General features: G+C 41.6%; 1 protein-coding gene across 3 annotated transcripts in view; it reads right to left on the minus strand.

The window, feature by feature from the left end:
* mafa (v-maf avian musculoaponeurotic fibrosarcoma oncogene homolog a (paralog a)) overlaps positions 1 to 18,361 on the minus strand; it is a 79,401-nt gene extending 61,040 nt beyond the window's left edge. For all 3 annotated transcript variants that reach the window (XR_007881063.1, XM_051380529.1, XM_051380530.1), the window contains exons 1-2: positions 16,958 to 18,361; positions 8,860 to 8,925 (exon numbers count right to left, since the gene is read on the minus strand). Coding sequence is in view for 2 of the 3 variants with exons in the window: in XM_051380529.1 (XP_051236489.1) it covers positions 8,898 to 8,925; positions 16,958 to 17,925 (996 nt within the window). In the remaining variant the exon portion in view is untranslated. The remainder of the gene's footprint in view (positions 1 to 8,859; positions 8,926 to 16,957) is intronic.
* Between the last annotated feature and the right edge of the window lie 4,980 nt (positions 18,362 to 23,341).

Raw genomic sequence — 23,341 nt, forward strand, 5'->3', positions numbered from 1 at the left:
TTTTCATCATGTTTTTTTAATCAAAATTTCCATCCCTAGTTTCAATTAGGAAGCCAAACACTTAACGAACTTTCTCGGGTGAGGTGAGGTGAGAAATGGAGAGATGACAGATGACACCCAAAAACAAATACATACTGTACAGGATTAAAAAAAAGAAAAGGCATGTTAAAACTGAAAACTAGATGCATGCACAACTAGACAGGTACTTTTATGAAAATACATTGGGAAACAGACAAGAAAGGTGACCAGCTTACAGTTGAGCCAGTGCCCAGTTTTAGATGTGGCTACTGCTCTTTCCGAATCTTGGTAATGGCTATCGGCTGACCTGTTTGTGCGTGTGTGAGAAAGTGAGAGAGAGCATGCATCTGTGAGTGTTTGTGCAGGACCGAGAGCCGCAAGAGGAAGGAGTTGAGTGGAGAGGAGGCGGCCATATGGTAGTCACTATCAGTGTGCGCTGTGTCAGTTTTCAGTCATGAGGGCCTTGCATGCATTCTGGTTGTGGAAGAGGAGAAGGGGAGGAGGAGGAGGAGGAGGAGACTTATCTGGAAACTGATAAGACGGCTCAGGCCTTTCTCAAATTATACCGAAATGATTTTAATTGCTAGTGAGAGCAGTGGAGCTTTGAATTTTATCTCCCTGTTTCTCTTTGCCTGCATCAATTTCTTTGTCTCTCACTATCCCGCCCCATATAGCTCGCCTTCTCCTCCCTCCTGACTCGTTTCACCTCATTCTCTATCACGTTTTCTCCAAAATATCTTTTTATACACATGCAACTGTCAGCCTCCATCTGGAGCTGCTGGTAAGTGTGTGTGAGTGCTTATTTCTGTCAGTGTTACATGTGCGTCTGTGTATTGGTGTGTGTTAATACACTGAGGTCAGAGGGCCAATGTTTAACACCCAGGCACCGCATGACCAAGCTTTGAACCAGAAAAGTGAACCAAGAAATCTTGCCTTAGTTGATTTGTGTGTGTATGTGTGTGTGTGTATGCGTGTGCATTCCTATGTGTGGGCACGCATGTCTTGTGTGCACTTGTGCTCCATGAACCAGAGAGCTCGGGTCAGATGCCTCCAGTGTTGGGCTTAAAGCTGCTTTGAATGGGCCAGGCTGTGCTCATCTTCTGTCTAATCTTCCTGCTCTGGTGAGTGTAGGGAGGAGGAGAAAAAATCCATAGTCTTTTCATCCTCCTGTGACCACTGTGCCTGTGAGACAGCAGCCGTGGGAATGGAGATGGATACAGGCAGCCCTGCCTCTGACCTCCCTCTACTCCAACACAAGGGTGGAGATAAACAGGGCCACAAGGATCGCTAACATCTTTCTTTCTCAGGCACACACAGTCGCATGCACACACACTCATACCGACACACACACAACCTCGCAGACATCTCATTAAAGCAATAGTAGGTGAATGTTGCAACAGCAGTGTGCCACTGGGAGAGAGGTCTATTAGGGATACTATCAAGAGACGGGGGAAGGAAATGAGAGTCGGTGTGCTCGTCCTGCGTGCATCTAATTCTGGTATGGCATATGTGTTTGACGAATGTCTAATTTTGACCTGGGCCAAGGAGCCAAGTATTAATACTCATTGGCTGAATCATTATGATAATGTAGTGACTATAGAGTTAATAAAAGAATTGCTACAATAAATATCTATTACCCGTAGCATGAGTGTGTGTCAGAGAGACTTGTTGACATGCGATTCTGTATGTGTGTGTGTGTCTCTAAAAGTGAGAAAGACAACAGAAACAGCAGGCAGGCGGTTCATCCTAAATTACTCTTCCCTCCTCTCCGTTTCCTGGGGATTTTGGAGTGATACTCCCCTCTTGCTCCCTCGCTCCCTCAGCTGTCACAACCCGTCACCACAACTATTCCACTTCAGCCGCAGGGACGGAGAGAAAGCTTTGTCCCTCTCCATCACCCTCCTTTCACATCCCTCTCTCTAATGGTAGTTGTGGCGTAACGGGTTGTATATTGAGAATGCATTTACTTTTATCCTTTTTTTCCCCCTACAGTGGCCTATCAGTTTAAGGACACAACAGGAAACTAATGATGTTTTAGTTTTTGCTAACAAGAGTCTCATACTGCCGAATGTCAAACTGGAAAGTAAACACAGAGCCATTCCTTTGGTCATGGCTAGTGTCCAAAGAGATGCATGCGTCTTATTATGGTTTGTCAGGGGTCATTAGTGTAATCCAAGCAGACAGAAGTTTATACTGAGAGAAGTGCGCCATAGTATTCTCTTTCTGTTTGTGTCTTTTTTTTTTTTTTTAGTATCTATATGCAGCCGCTTCCGATAATGTCATCCTACACTGCTCTCCGCTCCTCGCAACCAGAGACTATCAGCTGTGAACTCATCGCTCTCCTTTAATGGCCAGGTCGCAGAGAAGAAGAAAAACCTAAGAGCTATTGCAAAGCAGTGAAGATGTGTATGTTCAATAGATAGGCTGCACAAGTGTGTGTGTGTGCGTGTGTGTGTGTGTGTGTGTGTGTGTGTGTGTGTGTGTGTGTGTCTGTGTGTGTGTGAGAAGGATAGAGGAAAGAAAAGACAGTTTCCTTAGTTCTGAGAAAGAGGCGAACCAGGACTGTGGGTCTTTCTTAATTCCTGTTTTTGTCTTTACAACAACATTCTTTCCCAGGGGTCACACACACACACACACCCTCCCAAGCCAAGAAATAGATGACAGAGAAGTGACCAACTGAGTTCACAGCTTGGTCTGGCCCGGCGTGCCTGTGTGACACTTCAGAGAGTAACCTCACGACATGTGGCCATTAACTGAACATGCCTCTTCAGTACAGTAGTGACATGCAGAAGTGTGCCGCTCCTCCGCCTCCACACTTTAAGGCCCAGTCACTACACTGTGTTTGCAGTAAGCCCTCCTCTGCCAGGTCTCCGAGGCCATGTACTCTCCAAGGGTGACACTACCCAAACTCTGTAATTATAAAATGAGCAAAGAGCATTCCTCAGCCTGGTTAGCCAAAACTATGAGAGGGAGGGACAAATATTTACTCCCCCCCCATCCCCATCCCTCTGTTCCTCCTCCTTTAACGCACCCCCACCCCAATAATTTAACAGTAAGAGCAACTCAGCCTTGTAAACACAATAGTTATGTCTGCGCTCACAGAGCCATGAAGCAGACATACAGGCTCCACTACCCCTGCAGCTACTACTAATACAGGCTTCTCTCCTCTCCTCTCCTCTCCTCTCCTCTCCTCTCCTCACCCACTCCATAAAGCAAAAGTCTGGATGTCTTGAAATTTAGCTTTCAGAATATTTTATTTATCTATAGATTAAATGAGAAATGACAGAAACTCTATTTGATATTTTCAGCAGTGGGCATTTTGGCATCCGTGTTGGATTTTCAGTTTTCTTTGTAACTGGACACATTTTCTTTCATAAGGTCTGGAAAAGGGAAAAATAAGGAGAATAAAAACGAAAAAACTTTACAGCTAACTAAAACTAAAACTTTGTTTTTATCTTTCTTCCCTATCAATATTTATTATCACAGTCTATGTAGGCTGCAGCAGACACTCTGCGAATCCATTACCTGCCAAATTTGTCAAACCACAACACTTTGCACATATAATACTTAGAGATACTGAAATAAAGTAAAGTGCAGTACTGAAGTCGGTTTAAAAAATACAATTAAACAAACTTCATCTTGGGTCCTTCACATTTTTATGTCTTTCCTTCTTGTCTGCATAAACCAAAGATCCGGACATTTTTAAATGTAAAGGTCAAAGGGTAATGCTTTTCCTTGCACACTTCATCCAGTGTGAGGAGCAACAGACTGCAAATCACCTACATTTAATTTCTTATACCATAACTGTTTTACAGAAGCATATTCATGATGTGATTCAGTAGGACAGTCCCACAAAGCTGAAATCAATAAACTGACCTTAGTGTTGGCCTTAATAAAATCTGTATATTTATTAGGATGATAGCAAATATTGTTTTAATTGTCCAAGCCAAGGGAAACATAAGCCATGTCGCTGCAGAGCACAGCCCACACAACCGAGGACATGTGTATGTGTCAGACATGTATTAATAGGACACTCCACCAGTTTGTCTTAACACTTTGTAAACAGCGTGATGATATCTTGGGCTTTAATTTCTGTGTCTGTGCATGCATTATGGTTGATTCTGTTTTGATTAAATACCCTTACTCATTTTAATTAAATACATAATATAGAGAATAACAACTTTTGGTGCAAGCGTTTCTGTCTGACAGCAAGAAAGCGAGAGAATCATATTGTCTCAGAGGCTATTTGCTTTTGATGTTAACGCGCAAGCACAATGCATTAAGCTTGGAATGTAAGTAATGTGCACTTAGACATAGAGCCCCAGCCACACTGTGTGGACAGCGAGTGTTTAATGTGCAGCAATAACTCTGTTAGGCTGCTGCTTCTCATTGCCTCTCTTTCACCCTGCATCTTCCCCTATCTCTCTTCCCATTGTCACTCTCTCTGTATACATTTCTTAAATGGTGCACTAGTATGAAAGATGAAAGATGAGAGAGGACACTGCGGGTCTCTTCAGAGCTATTTACTTTGTGCCACCCTGTCTCCCTCTGGTCCTTTTTGTCTGAGTGAAGCGAGATACTGACAATACTCCAGAAACATTTGATAGGGTACAATGGTACTGGAAGACTTTTATTCTTGCTTTAAAAAAAAAAAAAAAAATACTGAAACGTTCCATGATCTAAGAGGGGGGGTGAACTCTATCAGTATAAATGCAGGCCTGGCCTCCACAGAGGACCTGCATCCTGGGTGAATGACTGTGAGAGCCGCTGTATGGCAGGATGAAGTGTGTTCATTTCCTTATTTATTGACTCACTTGCTTTTCTCTGAGTGTTTGAAATTAATAACAGCCAGCAGAAATCAGACAGAGGGATGAAAATCAGCACTTTCCCCGCAGTGAAGCCATTCATCAAGCTAACGAGGGGGAGAATAGGAGTGGAGGAGTGGAGGGGAGGGGAAAAGTGACGTTTGGAGAGGGAGCGGAGAGCAGGAGGGAAGCAGGTGCAGTGTGAGGCAGAGGGGGAGGACGGAGGGAGAGAAAGTGACGTTGGGAACAGAGGCGAGGGGAAGGAAGCTAAGTTTGTTTGGGAGGAGGAGGAGAGTCATTTGGAGGATAGCAGGGCAGACAGAAGAGGAGGAGCTGTGTGTCACTCTAAAAAGAGGGGTAGAGATAGAAAGAAAGACAAGTTTGACATTGGAGTATAAATAGAGAGGGAGGAGAGAAACAGAGAACGCAGACAGCTTCTTCTGGACTGAATGACTGAGGGATTGGCACTGAGATCAAGGCAGTATAGAAACTAAAGATGATGTGAATAAGTTTTTATACCCATGCCTTTGCTAATTGCTAATGAGTGGCTGCGGCTATAGACTCTTATAACAGCTATGTCCACAATGACTGGGCTCTTCAGGCCAAGTGACATCCGGTCTCCACAAAAAGTCGCCTCAAACAGCGATGTTGCCTCATGGCGATGAGGACCGAGGCAATTACAAAACACAGCTCTTGTTCACAACAGTAGTATTTTACTCCCCTTCCTTTCACTGATGGGTGATGATTGGCCTCCCCTCTCCCCTCCAAGCCTTCGCCCTTACGATGGCTTGGTCCCATGCTGCTCTCCCTCCCCGACAGTCCACCAGAGACCCAACAGTATCTCTCACACCCAGAGTACGGCTGACTAAGCACTTACCGCTGAGCCTCTCTTCTCAGAGCGAGAGAGGAGCGCCATGCTGAGAACTCTGCCACAGGAAAATAATTAGCAAAGTGGAGCTCTGCCCAAACACACTGGGCTAAATCTAGTACCACTTCACAGACAAATGCAGTCATAAATCTCTTTCTTTCTTTCTTTATTTCTTTCTTTCTTTCTTTCTTTCTTTCTTTCTTCCTCTCTCTCTTTGCTAGGAAAGTATCATTCTCACAATCAGGAGTACCATTTTTTTTCTTCTTGTGTCATGTTTATGCTTACACATATACATTGAATCCTCTGTAGTACTGATGCAGGATAAATGTAGAATAACTCCAGTGAATGTGATTAAGTATACACAATCTTTTGCTGAAAGAGCGCCCAGTGAAAGCTACAAGCTGCTTTGCACTCCTTCCTCAGTCTGAGTCATTTCAAGCTGACAAACTTGTGCTTGGTGCCCTGTAGTGACGCAAACTGTGCCCATCTCACTGTACATGGATATCTATATTTTTAACTTTAAAGTTAGACCGCAGTGTCTATGGTCACTAAGGCTAAATATAGTCAGCTCCTCCTGAGCAGTCTCCAGTTTCTCACTCCTTTCCGAGAGGCAGGTGGAACGGAAAGGAGGGAGCAGGGGATAACACCCAGTCTTGAATAAATCATCCCTCGACTTTTGACCCATATGGAGCAGAAGGTTGTTTTTGTACTTCTGCTCTGCCCCCTCTCTCTATGGCCTCTGCATCCCTCCTCTGTCTCATTCATTTTCTCCTCCACATGACAGGTCAATCTGGATCGATTTCATCTGCCCTCGATGACTGAGACCAACATCCTGGCACCCAGAAATAGAGCTCTCTGTGATAGCAGAGCCACCGACAAACTGTTACTGTTAGCACGCAGCTCTGAGAAGGGTTGAGCGAGAGAGGATGGGTGTACAACACCATTTTTTTTTAGATAAAACAAATTTAAAATATTAACAATGTAATAGTGTAATTTCCTAGACACATAAACCACACTGATATAAGGAAGCAGAAGACACTTGTGAAGATGGGAAGTGGATCCTTGTGAATAGATGTGGTGTGTGGGTGACACTTTTCAGCAGATTTCACACAAAACCACCATACAACGGCCACACAGTTGGTGGCCTTGCCTACCTGTTACAGTATGCTTATGTGATCACACACACACACACACACACACACACACACACACACACACACACACACACACACACACACACACAAACACACACACACTAGCCTGCTTCCCCAATCTATATTTGCACTCAGCTCTCTTTCTCACAGCCTCTTTCACAGACTTACAGTACATATGCACACACCTGGTGTTTAATCTTTGTCAGCATATTCTGGGTCCTTCAACTCCCTGCTGGGCTCTGAACTCCAGTGTGTCTTTGCATGGCGTACCCCTGAGGTGTGCCTGTCTTCATAACACGCACACACACACACACACACACACACCAGTCGCAGGTGAGACACACTGGCAGTCTCATCCCAGCGTTAACCTCTCTTTATCTCCTCGCCAACTCAACATCTCATAGTGTAAATACATTTGTGCCTAGAAATATCTTTCTCTCTCGCATTGGTGGGGTAGAGGCGCAGTGACACATTGTCCTGGTGTTAAGGCAGTCCTGGCCGGAGTCAGGACACTCTTTCCCCAGGCAAGGACACCGAGACCTGGCTCTCCGTCTCCATCACTCAGCCTGTCCTCCTGGAGCTACGTGGCCAGACTGCTCATCGCCCTCCCCCCCTCCTCATATGCATGGATTTGCATAAAACAAAGACATGGCTCTGCCTGCAACGTCTGCCATAGTTGAAACCGCTAAGAACAGGATCGACCAGACCACACTGCACACAGCCCCTCTAAGCTTGGCTGGCAGGTTGTCAGAGCGCAACATCAGTATAGCGCAACGGCATGGCAAGGGAACTGAGATTTACGAGGCTGACTAAGATAGACACCCTCATGGTTTTCCACTTTCATTCGTTTAACATCCGTTCCCTTGGCATTGTTTATATTCCCCACCCCGTAGCAGTGAGCAGAGGGCACCTAATTCACAGTGATGACGTGGGAGGAGAATCAGAGCACTTAAAACACTTCATCTAAAGATGATTTGTCCTTGTCTTCTTTGATGGCTTTTGTCCTGCTTCCCCTCCTGAAGTTAAGTAGAGCTGGAGAAAGGCCAGCTACTGATCCCACGCCCCACTTAGACATAATCAAGTAAATAACATGGCATACAAATACATGTACAACCAAACAGACGCATGCACAATCGACTTCATCAAGGTGGGAAGTCATGAATGCAAGCTCAAGCCTTTTCTCATCTTTGTGTCATTACCAAGCACATCACAGGGGTTCGCTATGGAACAATCAGTGAAACCATTACAGGAACAATTGGGTTTGCAATATACATTTGCCCAGGTTCCTCAGTATCTCTTTGAATTGATTTAAGGACTAGAAGCTTATTCTTCACTCTGCCTCTGTCCTGGTGTCCGAGACTTTCTGCCTTTTTCTCTCTGCCTTTTTTCACACAAAGTCTGAACATGTAATTTACATTTGAATGAGTGGCTATAATCTGCTGGTTGTGCTGTTGATCCAGGACGACTGAAAACGTCATATCTGGGTTTTTCTTCTTCTACGTGGATTTAAATGAGGTTGGGAAATGTGTTCAGTGCTCGGCAAAGTTATGGCATTAGGGAGAAGGAGAAAGATGTGATCGAGAGAGATACTGTCAACATAAAGAAGCGGTGTGCTCTTTAGCATATGAATAGGTATTGACAAACCATGGTACATTATGTTTCGATTGTGGAAGCCTTACAGACACCTGCAATATGCTATAAAACACCCAATACTATATGTGGTGATTGTATCCACTCACTATTTAATATGATAGTCTAATATTAATGAATAATTAATATGTATTTCATTGTGTAGGCATATAATAAAATAGAAACAACATGACAAGTAGTAATACTGTGTGTTACAACATTTTTTTATATCATTTGTATAGCTGTGATAATTTTTTAAAAGGGCTAGTATTTCATGGACTTCGAAATGTGTGAAATCGAACTTCACTCACTGTATCGTGAAGTCAAAATCACAGGAGAAACAAAAGCAAAAAAGCTGACAGAGATCAATTACAAAGTGTTTTACCTCAGAGAGCCAAGGGCACGGAGGAATGGGGCTTGAAATCACAGATGGAGGAATTTTCTCGATGACCTAAAGGAGCAGATAAGATTGGAAAACATATAAGAATAGATAAATGAATATCAAGACAAATACACATGACGTCTTCTCTACCTCCTCTGTTTCTTCTACCGTGTGTGTCACTTTCTGCTACCCTGTCAGACACACATGCATACAGACACGCACAAACAATCACAAAGAAACAAGTAGATCCATTCTGAGCGAGATTCACTCTCACCTTGTCTGTCTGATGAAAACACAGTACATGTATCATAGTAAGCGTTTGATGCGGAGGGAAATGTAAAAATTTGCATGCAAATAGATTCCACAGGCAGAACCCATGCATCAAAACACTGTTAACCACAAGAGACAAAACTAAAATATCTAAGCATACAATGTGCTGTCGCACAGAAAAGGCTAAATAGTTTTTTGTCAAGGCCTTTACTTCTGCTCGTTTCATTAAATTACAAAATTAATTGTTCTAAAAGGGTTAATCATACAGACAAATAAAACAGTGAAGGATGGTAATATCTGCCTTCCCTTCTACTTCATGATAAACCATGATAGCACCCCCCTCAAAAACACACACAAGTAAGCATGTTACTCCAGGCTGGTCCAAATAGAGTTATTCATATTCCCAATAAATGTTGCTACTAAGAGCTAAGCTAGTGAAAACATTAGCTTAGCTCTTAGCTGCCTGTACACTGATGCCAGGCACGGCCCTTTTAAAACGCTGTGGAAAAATGACAGTTGTGGAAACACTTTGCACATACACTGCAGTGAAGGAAATTTTAAATCATTGGATTTTCAAATAAATGCCACATAACTCAGTTCTCCAGAGTATATAGAATCTGTAGGAAAACAGCGGTGATGCAGCATGATGATATTAGTGCCCCTGCAGAAGAAAATTGCCTTTGCCTCTAAATCACAAACTGTAAACTGCAAGAACTTCTGTTGAAAAAACCGAAAGACCTCTACATTAAGAAATACTAAAGAGTGGAATCAATATTATAGTGGACATGTTGGTACATATCAACAGTTACAAATGTCTTATGTTGTACGGTATGCTTTATGTCTCCGGGCGTTGTTGTCATTCTCTACTGTATCGATATACAGTTGAGTACACTGTAAGTGCTAAGGAGAGAAACGCAAGGAAAAAATACTCTCCATATGCAACAACTTTGCTGAATATTGATCATTGTTCTTCTCTGTAAATGACTGAATCGTCAGTGGATGTGTTTCTCATGTGCATTGCTCTGCTGCAGCTCTACATTCAATAAAAAAAACATGCTTTAAAATTAACTTAAAATGCCAATAAAACCTTACATTTATAGATTTTGGTCTATAGGCCTAGGTTTTTTATCTGTAGAAATGTTAAAACCGTATGCCACTTTAATACCACTTAAATTTTTTTTTCTGTCACCTTTTGTGCAATGGGATTGCTGAGAGATGGTGTTGCATTTATTTAAGTCACAGGCTCTTGGTTTGGGTCCATTTACAGACATATAAAATTACCCCAGCAAGACCCGACCACCTCATTACCAACATAACCTGCAGCCAGTCTTTCAAGGACAACTCTCTAATGACACCATACGTATCCGCTTAATGTCTATTTGAAGCATGCTGGGACTTTCTTCCACAAAGAAAGAAACAAATGTATAGAAAGAGCAAAACGGACTGTGATAAAATAAGCATTTTAATTGATCCCTGATGTCTTTAATTCTAAAAGAGTGAGTATTTCTGTACTGTACCTCTCGAATACACTGTAAAGTGAGATGATTTTTTCCCCTCTCTATCTGCTATAAATCTGGACAGATTTGCAGATGTGGCTGCCACCTGGTTGTGCTGAGACACCTGACTACTGTTACTGTTAACTCCCTGGACATCCAGTATCCTCTATCTGCATGGCTTGACTCAAAACCAGACTCATAAGTTAAATCCTAACTTTATGAAATACATACACTGAAATTCATTACTTGATTATTTCAGTGTGTTTTTATTTAAGTAGCAACAGTGGCCCTGCGATGTGCTTGCAATATGTCCAGTAATATGACCAGTGTATGTATGTTTGGAGAGGCTTCACCTTCAACCCCAGCAACCATTAAAATGATAGAAAGAAAAGAAGAAAGAAAAGCAAAAATTATGCAAAGGTTTTCGTTTCATCATAAATGCACACTACCCTCATAATTGCAAAGTTATACTAAAACTTAAATCTTTCAGATGTTTAAAATGACATCATGAAACCTTATTTCTTTGCCAACTTCTTTTTTTAAGTAGAAGAACAATTATTTTGAATTTGTCGCACTACGAGAGAGGACAAACAACACCCTCAAAAAGCTTGGTATTTTTCATTTGTTTTTTAACCTTAATTAAAGTGTAAACTCCTGACTAAGTTTAGCACACCCATTCTGACTCAGTGGATATCACATAGGAGGAACAATTCATTTTGCTTAAGTACCATAGGTTATTGAATGATGTGTGGGTGTGAGAATAAAATGAGTTGCTGTCTGTGATCGTCATGAATGTCATGAACACTATACCAAAGTAGTTAAGTACAGAGACTGCCTTATTTAAATCATCCTTATTTCCACTTGACAGTGACTCAGTGGCTTTTTTCTGTCCAGTAACATATGATGAAAAACTAAAAATATTAGGCAGCATGAAACAAAACCTACCAGACATCTGACAAGTACACATTTTTAGGTAACTCAATACCTAATAATATAGTTCTTACACATGCACAAAAAACAAGAAACATTTCGACTGAAAGTTGTTTTTCAATAAAGTAATTTGATTGTTTTCAAATCCTGAGAAACATACTCTAAAACAGTGATGAAATGCAGGAAATGAATATAAGAAAATGGCAGTGAGTTGTCTTGAATTTACTGTGTACTGTACCATGTCGGATATGCATGTACATTTTATTCAGTGGGTTCTGGGCAGCGGAAATGAGCACGAGCTCCCCAGGGCAGGGATTACTCTAATGACTTTGAGAGCAGCCTTGTGCACTGTAACTTTTGACCTCTGCTCATCCTTCTCCAAAAGCCGACAAGAGAAAGACACAAACACACACACACACACACACACACACACACACACACACACACACACACACACACACAGAAACGCATGCACAGACACATACCCGCGCATTTACATTTACACGTATGAGCACACGCATTGTCCACACAGGCCTCGACCTCGTACACAGGCCAACGTGACTGAAGAGATGCAGAATCACACACAAACAACAAAACAACAAATCCTCTCCAGCTCTTCCTCTGGCACCATCTAAAGCCTGTAAGAATACAGACCCCCAACCAGCACTTATTTTTGGGCCTGTCAACTGGCGCGCTGCTACTTGAGTGAACATCGTGCTGCATCTTATGCTGTCAGCCTGCATAGCGCCAACGTTCCATATGAGTGCATCATTGGAAAATCGATAGATTTATCACTTACATAACCATTGTGCACTGGTGCCACAGATATAACAGGAAACATATTTTGCAAATCAGATCTGTCTTCACGCAAATGTCATTTAGCTTGGAGACCGAAGTATTTGAGTCATATAAATGTCAGAACACAGAGAAACACAAGGAATATCATGCTGTGAAATAAAAGGCTGGGGCAAATCTATGCAGGGCCGTTTATTGTTTGTGCATTTGTGTTTGTGCTGGTGCGCATAGGCTGGTGTGTGCGTTTTCATTTCTAGAGCATGGACATTAGAGGTCTAACTGATCTATCCCAATAAGGAAACAATCAAAATAAACAAGCTAAAGAGTCTAACAAGGCAGCCTTAAACAGAAACCACATTTTCATTTTTTACATGCCACTCTAAACACATCAAAAAAACCCACCACACCAATGCACGGCCTGTAGAGAAGCAAATCCTAGCTCCTAAATAAAGAAAAAAATGTTTTCTTATTTAAATGGCAAGTACAGAACCATGTTCCTTAAAGAGGGGGAAAAGCAAACAATTATCCACCCTGGAGTCATTCAATACATTGTTGTGGCTAATATGAAATATCAAAATATAGCAGCGCTACTGCTTAGATCAAATAGATGTAATTAGATAAATTGAGGAAGAAGGAGAGCGGCTTGGCTGTAAATTGCGTGGTGTGTGCATGCTAAGACCCAACACTGGCACAGCTGCACGGAGCTGCACTCACGATTTATCATCTCTACATCGCAGGAGCCAGTGGCCCACACCACTATTAATCATCAGCAAAATCATTTAATTCAGCCCAAGCCCGACTATTGTCTCAGTCTCTCCACTCACTCTGGGCAAATCAGCCACCACAGCAGCAGCAAGCACCTCAGAGGAAATCACACACAACAGAGTGGGATACAAGTGTGAGGTTAAAAACTGTTTCGTTTTTTGTTTTGTTTTTTTGACAAGCTGTGTAGCACATCGTCACTGGCAGATGGTGCAGAAGATGCATTTTTTTGTAAATTTAGTAAGGTATGGGATTTATAACTGCAAAGCTGTTCGTAGTATAGAATAACAATTGATCACTTTGTTAACACACTAACAGTGTGGATAATTTTTATGAATGGTGCCCTTTGTGCTACAAAGTGGGACTGAGCTACAAAAAGCTGACAAACCCAGACTGGATCTGTCCTTAGAAACCTTAGTGTTTCTTCAAAGTATATTTTGGCACATTGGTCTTCCTGTTTCAACAAACAAATTGTTCTGGAACAGTGAAACAAGATGCCCACAAGGCTATTCCTTGTCCCAGAACTTGCAAAAGAAGTTTTCCTCTTGTGTTTCAGAAAAGTGGCCTTTTCAGTTTTCAAAGATTCTGTTGAAAGAAGTCGGAGATGTCTAAACACCAACTGAAATGCAAGATTGGGTACAGCAGCGCCGAGCCTCTGCTGCCCACCGCAGCGGCTGACTTACATTGGCACCTTTTCCAGCGCCCCCTCACATGCCTGACATGACTGTGCCCTCACCGCACCTCCTCCCTGAGAGCATATCTGTACCAGGCTAACCTCCAGGCCCTTTGGCAAACAGGATAATGTGGGGTGAAACGGGGAAAAGCCAGATGATGACAGGCCAATGACAGTGAGCACACAGTGTCAGAAAAACGCACACAGTGTCAGAAAAACACAGACAGTGGACACACTGCACATACAGACGTCAAGGAGCAAGAAATATGAAAAGGGGCAAATGGAGGGTGCAAATATAGAGCATGCAGTCAGAAGAAATTCAAATGGAGATAGTCATCCTTACGAACTGTGATTCAAGGAAACACACATGGGTATTATTCTCACATACTTGAGTTAACAGACATGCACACACCCATACACACAAGAACACAGGCACAGAAAGAGAGAGAGAGAGAGCGAGAGAAAGACTCACACACCCACACACTAATCACAGGTCACATTTTACAACAAGATTAACAGGATGTAATTATAATATATAAATAATAACCAATCCATAATCACAAATGAGAATGTTATTAATGATATTTTTCAAATATAATATGTAAAAACAATCTTGATAATATTATAATCATTTGATTGTGAAAGGGGGATTCAGGAAATGGAGTGGAAACAAAAATGGCAGAAAATATGATTTCAGTTTAAATCTCCGTTTTGGGATCATTGTGAGAAGGATTTCTCATTCACAGTTAATTTGGTGATTTTTCGGAGAAGAAATGTGAAACCTGTATCAGACAATAGCTTCTGAGAACAAAATGACATTCAAATGTAGGACACTGCATGTCTTTATCTGTTTTGTTTGTTTGTGGTATCATCAACTTATCTGTAACACCGGACTTCTATCTCCACATTGTGAACTGCAGCACTGTAAGCGTCAGAATGGAAAAAGCGTCTAAAGTTGAATAGCTTTCTAGTTTTTGCTTCATCGGTTTGAGTAAATTTGACTCGTAAATGATAAGGCTTCTGATTCGTTCAGGGTGGCCCCCTCTTAAATTAGCGTTGGAAGAAAACACATTAAAAAGGGCGACAACAGCAAATATAAACTGTGTTAAAATGTAGTGCAGTGATCTCCATCATGTTCTGATTCTATGCTTTCATTATGTTTCTATCCCAAAAGCAAAAAAATATCAGGACAAGTCAAAAGAAAAGAAAAGTGAGAAACTTATTGAGGACAATTACATACATTTATTGCATATCATTTAATTATATGAAATGAAAAAACGAGCACATATGAACATCACATATGGTTAGTGAGTGAAATAATTTTGCACAGCAAAATATATATATACTATATATAAGATGAAAGATTAATTAACATATTTTCAAGATGTATTGGCGAATGGTACTCCCTCATTTTGTACAAGCAGGGTGTCAATCCCTGACAATCTAACAATGTCCAGACATTATTGATTATAATAATTGTTATTGCTTTGCAAATATTGAGTTCGTTTAAGACAAAACAACAGTCTCTCCTGAACTGATAATAAAGTATCAAAATGTTACGATTGGGTCGTAACAGAAAGTCAAACTTCGTCTTCTTGAGATGTGGAGAATACTTTTTCTTTTAACTTCCACATGATTGACCTTTTAGTGCATTTAAGTCCAAAACAAGTCAGTTGGTTGAAGACACACATTTTCCAAAAGTCTGGCATTTGACTTTGACTTCGCCTGTGAGAGTGATATTCTCCAACAATACTTTAGTTTTATTTTTCATCTGAAATGCAATAATGAAATGTGTGGCGGAGACCAATGGAGCCCTTAACACTTCAGTTTGAAGCACATGCTGCAAAAGCGCTGTTTATGCACTGCACAATACTGCTCATTGTATAAATTGGAGCCGTGCCAATTCCTCTAAACCGATGTTAAAAAATACTTTTGTGCAGCAGTATTCTTATTCATTATCCCAGTAATCTATATGCTTCAACCTGTAGCACGTTATCTCTTGCAACTTGCATTATAAAACTTTGTAGGCTACTTAAATTACGCTTTAAAAATTACTCAATGTCGTCAAATGCAGAATGGAATATCTTTAAATAACAATATAGGCTTTAAGCAACAGACTAAACTTCCAGGGAAGGGATTGGTGATCTTAATAGTGAAGTCTTTTCTTTTTCCCCCCTCTCACCAGGATCCCCGCCGATCAACTTCCACCAGGAATGCATAGCGCATTCGCTGCAGCCTAATGACAGCCGATGGTGGTGCACTTCAACACAGCTGAAATGCACTTAGATTACAAGGGGTGGGGAAGTCCTGTCACTTTTTTGTTGCTGTCCCAAAAAAGTGAGGAGGCCATAAATGAAGTATGAATGCCATGCTGGAGTCATCCGACAAAAGGGACATCTTCAAGCACAGAAAGGAGAAAAAAACCCCCAAAAAAACCGTACATGTCCAGCATGCAGGGCAGTTCAATAACACATCTTTTTTTAAAAACATGAAAAGTTTGTAATGGATATAGTCTTTTGTTGCTCAACACAATAACAAGCAAACGCATGAGATGAGGTGGCGTCAAACGGCAGGCTCGCAATCCTCCATGTTCGGCAGACAAAAAAAAAGAAAAGGTAAAAAAAGACAAAAAAAAAAAAAAAACATTGTCGATGGATGCAGGTTTAAATATGAATCTGTACACTGAATTACAAGTAAAATGATGAAAAAAGGGCAAGTTGATGAACTTCCGAGGAATATACTCAGTGCTTGCATGCACACTTCGTATACTGCGGCATAAAGTTGGATCAACTCTCAAAAATCATATTTTACTCAAACACTGCAAATCTAATGAACAACGATGAAAAAAATCTTGACAAACAGGCTATGCATAATATACTGAGTATGATAGCAAAAAGTGGATGAAAGTTTTTTTTTTTGAATGCCTTTCCAAAATTAAAAACACGGATGACAAAGCCCTCAAAATCTAAAAACAGTCGCAGACTTGAGCAAACGTTTTGTTTTAAAAAAAAATATAAAATCAAAAAAATCAAAAAGTTGACAAATTAGTTCTTGGTCTAGTAGGCTTTGCGCCAAATGAACAAAAAAAATGTTTCATAATGAAAACTTTTGTAAGCGGGGGTGAGTAACTCATCTGATATTCTTTTTTTTTTTTCACGATAATGTCGACACTCACATGAAAAACTCCGGGGATGAAGGGTTGTTGTCGCTGCTCGATCCATTTTCTCTGAAGCCGTTGCTGATGAGCTTCTCATACTTTTCTTTGTACGCGTCCCTCTCCCGGACCAGCCTGGAGATCTCCTGCTTTAGGTGATCGACCTGCTGCATAAGTTGCGTCTTCTCTCCCTCCAGGACGTGCCGCTGCTGGACCCGCTTGTACCGGCAGGACTGAGCGTAGCCTCTGTTCTTTAGGGTCCTCCTCTTCTGTTTCAATCGGATCACTTCTTCCTTGCTGACCCCCCGTAGCTGCCGGTTGAGCTCCCGCACTGACATGCTGACCAGCTGGTCGTCCGAAAACCGATCCTCCAAGCGCATGTGTGGGTGAATTGAACCAGAAGTGCCGTTGGACTGGACGCCGGGTGCCTGGTGGTGGCTGCTGCTGTGGTGGTGATGGTGGTGGTGGTGGTGCTGCCCTCCGTTCTGAGCGGCTGCCGCAGCGATAACTGCCGACACCACCGCCGCGGCGGACCCCATCTCCTCCCCGGCCATGGTGCCTCCTGCTCCGGCTGCGCCAGCAAACTGCTGGCCCCTGGCATAGCCATCGAAGGACTGGAGCTGGTGACTGCTGTTGATCAGCGCCTCGACTGCGTCTTCGGGGCTGAAGCCCAACGCCTCTGGATTCAACTGCTGTTGATAACCGGACATCCAGTAGAAATCCTCTATGTGTGTCTTCTGCTCGCTCCCCGAGCCCGGACTGGGTGCCGAGAAGCTTGGGGAAGGGGGCACCGAGCTGCACGGCGTGCTCATCGGGGTGGAAGACAAGGATCCCCCGGCGATAAGGCGACTGCACTGGCTGATGTTGCGATCGGGCTCCACCGGCTCCTTTTTCACTTCAAACTTCATCAGATCGAAGTCATTAACATATTCCATGGCCAGGGGACTGGTGGGCAGGTCGGAGTTGCTCATTGCCAGCTCTGATGCCATCCTCTTGCTGCTGACAGTCCTCCAAACGGGGTGAAGCGCAGCTGTCAAACTGGGTTGGTTGGGAAAAACGTGAGCCAGTTTTGATTTTTAAACGTTTGTCTTGAAACTGAAAAATGAGGTTTTCAGCGTCCTTTTTTGCAGCCACGGACTTGCAGGCGTGTGAGAGTAGTTTTTCTTTGCAGAGTCTATTGCACAGACACACCAGTGCCGCGCGCACGAGTAGCGGAGTCCTTTTTCAGCATGTGAAATTCGGCGGTTTTGTATTTCAAACATTTAACACTTTACGGTTTCCTCATGAATACATTGCGCAAGCGGAGAGGGAGAAAAGCCGAAAGTAAAGGGAGTGAATGTAGCCACGCACGTTATAAGCCGCTGACTGGTGGGGCGATTTTTTAGAGGGATCACACAGCAGATGAGTTTAAGAGCATTGTAGCTGCCCTGACGTCAGGCTGGAAATGGGAAATTGACTCGGACGAAGAGCCAATAGGGTCGCACACTCCGAGAGCTAATTAACATATTAGTAGCCCACAGAAACAAAACTTTTCGAAACTGTCAAAGGCCATCAGCTGACTGTCAGCTGGGCACAGACTCTTAACTCTTTGGCCACTGTGGTTGTTATTTGAATCTTCGCTTTTAGATGAAGCAACTATTTAATCTAGTTTTTATGTATTTTGATTTCGGTGGAAGTGAAGCGTGCGTGCTGTAAATTCCTTGACATGGAAGTCCTGATGCAGAACATTAAGAGAAAAAAGAGAACATAGATAGATAGATAGATAGATAGATAGATAGATAGATAGATAGATAGATAGATAGATAGGTAGATAGATAGATAGATAGATAGGTAGATATAAATACGATAAAATATAACAGTTTTTAATAACATTTTAATAAACAGAGAACATGTATTTAACTCATTTAGACACACTTTTAACAGGTGGAAGCGCAACTATTTGCTTTTGCAGGCAACTTCATTTCATATTTTACAATATGTTTGCGGTTTTAGTAAATTATATTTTTGTTTGTCTCTCCCAGAAAAAAAAAAAAATACTTCAACTTATTAATGACAGTATGTAATATTGCTGTTATTTTATATCACAAATAACTGTATAACACACAAGTGGCACATACGGACGACGTTGAGTGGTAATTTTAGAGACAATTGACAGAAAATATGAGTGGTGGATTGAAGAGATTTGTCATGCCTCTGCGCACCATTCTAAAACTCAACACTGCCACCTTTTGGACATGCCCATGCATGGGATTCCCCTTTCAATCACTAAAATAGTCTTCACACATTCAAAGAAAGAATAAAATATGTCACAAATGGATGAAAAACATGCTGTTTGCACAACACATACATACAAACAAATTCATCTTTATTTTCTTTATTCCATCAAAAAAAATGACACAGATACTCCTTCTGTATTCCAGAAGAGTTACGTAAGAAAGTCAAACCTGTGTAGAAGAAGTCATGTCAGTGGATGAAGTGAATGCCAGTGAACCCAGTGTTCTATCCAAACTGATATTATGTCCCACAGCCATAAAATTCGCTTTATCTAAGCATTGGCCCAGGCGTTGCTGTGGAGTCATATAAACCACTCTCATGCATCGCACTTTATCTCAGTTCATAGGTCTCCTACTTTTAATTGACTCATGTACAACAGTAACATAAGGCAACATAAGGGTATTTTCTCTAGTGTTCCCACTGTGTGTCCTGGATAGCTGGAGGGTACAGAAGAGACAACTGAGTTCACTGCTGGTGTGAAGTGATACTGACACATTTAGTTTAAGCAGACTGGCTGTTGAGTGTAACCTATAATGGAGTTCCTGACATAGAACCACCCAATGCAAATGTATTCCTCTTGATTCCTATGTATTAGCACAAATGTATCAACTAGGATGATATTGCTTTAGTTTGAGTCCCCAGTTTTATCTACATTAATGGCTAAATGCAATTCACTGATGACACATCGCAGTTTACTCATTCAATAATAATGCAATTTGTTTGGGGAAAAGAGTGATGTGAGCTATACTAAGGCTTGGTCTCTCTGGCCAGTCAGAGTGTTGATTTCTTTTGTGGCCTCTCTTGACATGGTGCTGACAAATAACCATTTCTTTCCTGTGACAAAAGCCTATAATCATAGTGTGTCAGTCTCTCTCTCTCTCCCTCTCTCTCTCTCTCTCTCTCTCTCTTTCTCCAAGTGTATGATCTCATCATTGCAACAATTTGTATTTTTAGATTCCTGGGTGCACACTATTTAATGATAGGCCAAATCAGTCACGTCCCTGCTGCCAAAAGCTGCGGAAGATGATCCTGCCAATCAACTAGATATTTTCATAACCATAAGGAGTTCAACACTTCGCTACGGTAGTCCAAAACTGTAGCTAAGGTAGCGTGTTTTAGTTTTCTCTGTTTTAAATGTAGTGGAGTCTGTCTTTTTGTGTTTTTCTCTTTTATATTCAAGCTTTTCTGCGGCTGTTATTTGTTAGAAGAAAGGTTAGCAGACTGTTTATGAAAGACACAAGAATGAAGTTAACCAAAAACACAAGTATCATTGCCAGTTACTGTACAAAGTTATGTCCTAGCGAAGGGGTAAATGGATGCATCTGCTTGCAAGTTAATACAACACTGTGTGTGTGGCTCAAAAACAACTCAAATAGAACCCTATTGTTTCTGTTTCCATTCGGTTGCCTTGTCATCTGTTTGGGCTTACCTGTTCATGGGAAGGCACAGCAGTGGCCCGTTCCCTGGGGTACGGCCACAGCAGAGCGAGACTAATACACAAACGAAGGGAGAGCTCATTAGTCATGACAGAAGAAAGTGGCGGACCTAATTTAGCTGCTTTTGTGCCTTTGAAGTTATTGATGATGCAGAGCTGAGAGAGATCTACGTGGAGAGGATCGGGCCGCTGTGAAGAGAACTTATCAAACCAGGAAGGAAGAAGTGATGAGGTGGAAGAGCAACTCAGGATGTCTTACAAAGATGTGAAACATTGCAATATCATTTGAAAGGGTCAATCCCATTTTCAGACTTTTTAGTAATTTGTAAAACTGGAGGATTGAAACCACATGAAAGAGTGTGGGTGTTAGAGCCCTGTAGAAAAAAACGCCGTTCTCGCCACTAATGCTGATTAAGTTTGGTGGCCTCACTGTTGCAAATTTCAGAATTACTCATTCGAAGTTAACACAAGCTTTTGACAATGTGATACATTACTTGACTAATGATGAAATATAAAGTATTATCCACCATATATATACTCCACCATCTCTCTCTCCCTGTTGCATGTCCACAAGTGTGAAGTGTGTATTTCAGCCTGTGTGTGTGTGTGTGTATAAAAAAGAGTGAAAAGAACAGTTTCCCCAATAGGGGATTAATAAAGTATATCTTCTTCTTCTTCTTCTTCTATTATCATCTGGCGTTATATTTAGATTTGCAAATACTACATCTGGAGAACATCCTCAAGAATTTCCTTGAGACACCTTATTTTTTATCAAAGCCTCTTTTAAATATGCCATTTACCCCTTGGTTAATGTATTTTTAAAAAGACAAAAACATATTATAAAGAGTTCAGAATGCATTATATGGATTTCCTTACAGTGCGATGTTGCTTTGATACTATAAGATGACTTATGGGTTTGTTTTGGAATGATGTTGGGTCAGTCTAAGGTGTCCTAGATTCAAACCACTTTTTCACCAGCCTCTTGTCAGTTTATTGACATAAATAGTATACTGTTTGTAGAGATTAAGTATTAAGTCCCCCTTTATGCACTTACAAACCCTGACATGCGCTCATGATAAGTCTGTGCAGGCTCAGGGCTGTCCCACAGTGAAATTGACAAGCTTTTAACTCTTCATGCACACTTCAGTCTGGAGACTTTGCTTAAGTGAACCCACAATGCAGAGCGTTAACACATTAAAATAGCAGATATTGGACTTGTTCATCATTTGCACTCTTTCTGTAATGTTACAGGTGAGAGTTCGGGCTTGAACCCATGTTTTTGTCTACAATGATTTGCCAGCACACAGACTGTGATGGGAATAATTTCTTATCAACAAACCAGGCAAATAGTTTTAAACCAACTTTGTTAGACATAAACATCAGGGTCTGAGAAATATCCTCTCTCCTGGGTGAAATAATCTTACACAGGAATTATATGATGTAAAATTTACAAAACAATTCAACACACAACTTCCATTTTACTGACTGCTTTTTTTTAAGTTAGTATGTCAATAGCATGCACTAAAATAGTTTGAAATGTAAACAAATGCAACCAATTAACCTAAACTCAGCAATAACACGAAGAGTGTCATTTAGATTAGAGTATTAGCAGTGGTGTCAGAACTTGTCTCATTCTGGTGAGCGATAGAGGTGACTGAGTGGAAAGAGCAGAGGTCAGTGAGTTGTTTGCTGTATGTCTGTTAGACTGTGTGTGTGTGTGTGTGTGTGGGGGGGGGGGGTCCAGACAGGGCTGGTTAAGGCCATCTAATCAGCCTCTTTACATTCCAACACTTTTGTAAGCCGCTCCTAACCTAAGCCTTTGACTGTATCTGCATTGCTGAATACCTGAATACCTGAAATCTGATAGCTAATGCACAAGCATATGAAAAACACACTTTGGAGAGCTGCTTTTAACTTTAAAATGAAGAAGGCAGAAACATTACCCGTGCTTTATATCTCTACTAACGTGAAGAGCTGGTATTGCTCTGGGGCAATACAATTTCATCAACAGTTTAGTGAGAACAACAAAGCTGGAATATCAATTTTCACCCCACCAACAGAATGTGGGCACAGCCATGTCATAATTACCTTAATCCATTAGTCAGAAGGAGGGTGAGGCTGAGAAGGGTGCGACAGAGGACAGAGCAGACAAAACAAGGTCAGGAGGAGAGCAGATCTTTAGTCTGAGGTGGATTTTGTATGGCCTCTCTGACTCTAGTGGAAACTATTTGGTAGCCTACAGCTAGTGGGCTTTGTGTGACCGGAGAACTCTTGCGTATGACCCCGAGCTCGTATCAGTTCTGTGGCTTGATGGTGAGGGACCAGCAGTAAACCAGTGAATGTGTTACAGTGCTGTGAACAGCAAGAGTCACGCATGTTTTATAGACTGTGTCAGTGTCACATGACCAGGGGTGACATAGAGTTGTAAGGTTTAATCTCTCATTTTTATTCCCCTTCCACCTGAATAGTTGTCAAGTTAAATAACATGGTTGCTAATTAATACTGTGCAGCCTATACATGTAGGCTAGTCTGTGTAGGGTAATCTAAGTTGACTGGTCAATATTGCACAAGAGTTGGCAGAGTGGGTTGCATATTAGCCATAATTACATTCACATGAACATAATGTATTGGTTTACTGTCATGTGTAAGGTTAATGTGTATAGCAATTTAATGGTATATTAACTGTTGGATAGCTT

The sequence above is a fragment of the Dicentrarchus labrax genome, unplaced genomic scaffold (assembly GCF_905237075.1).
Source record: "Dicentrarchus labrax unplaced genomic scaffold, dlabrax2021, whole genome shotgun sequence".
Classification (NCBI taxonomy): domain Eukaryota; kingdom Metazoa; phylum Chordata; class Actinopteri; family Moronidae; genus Dicentrarchus; species Dicentrarchus labrax.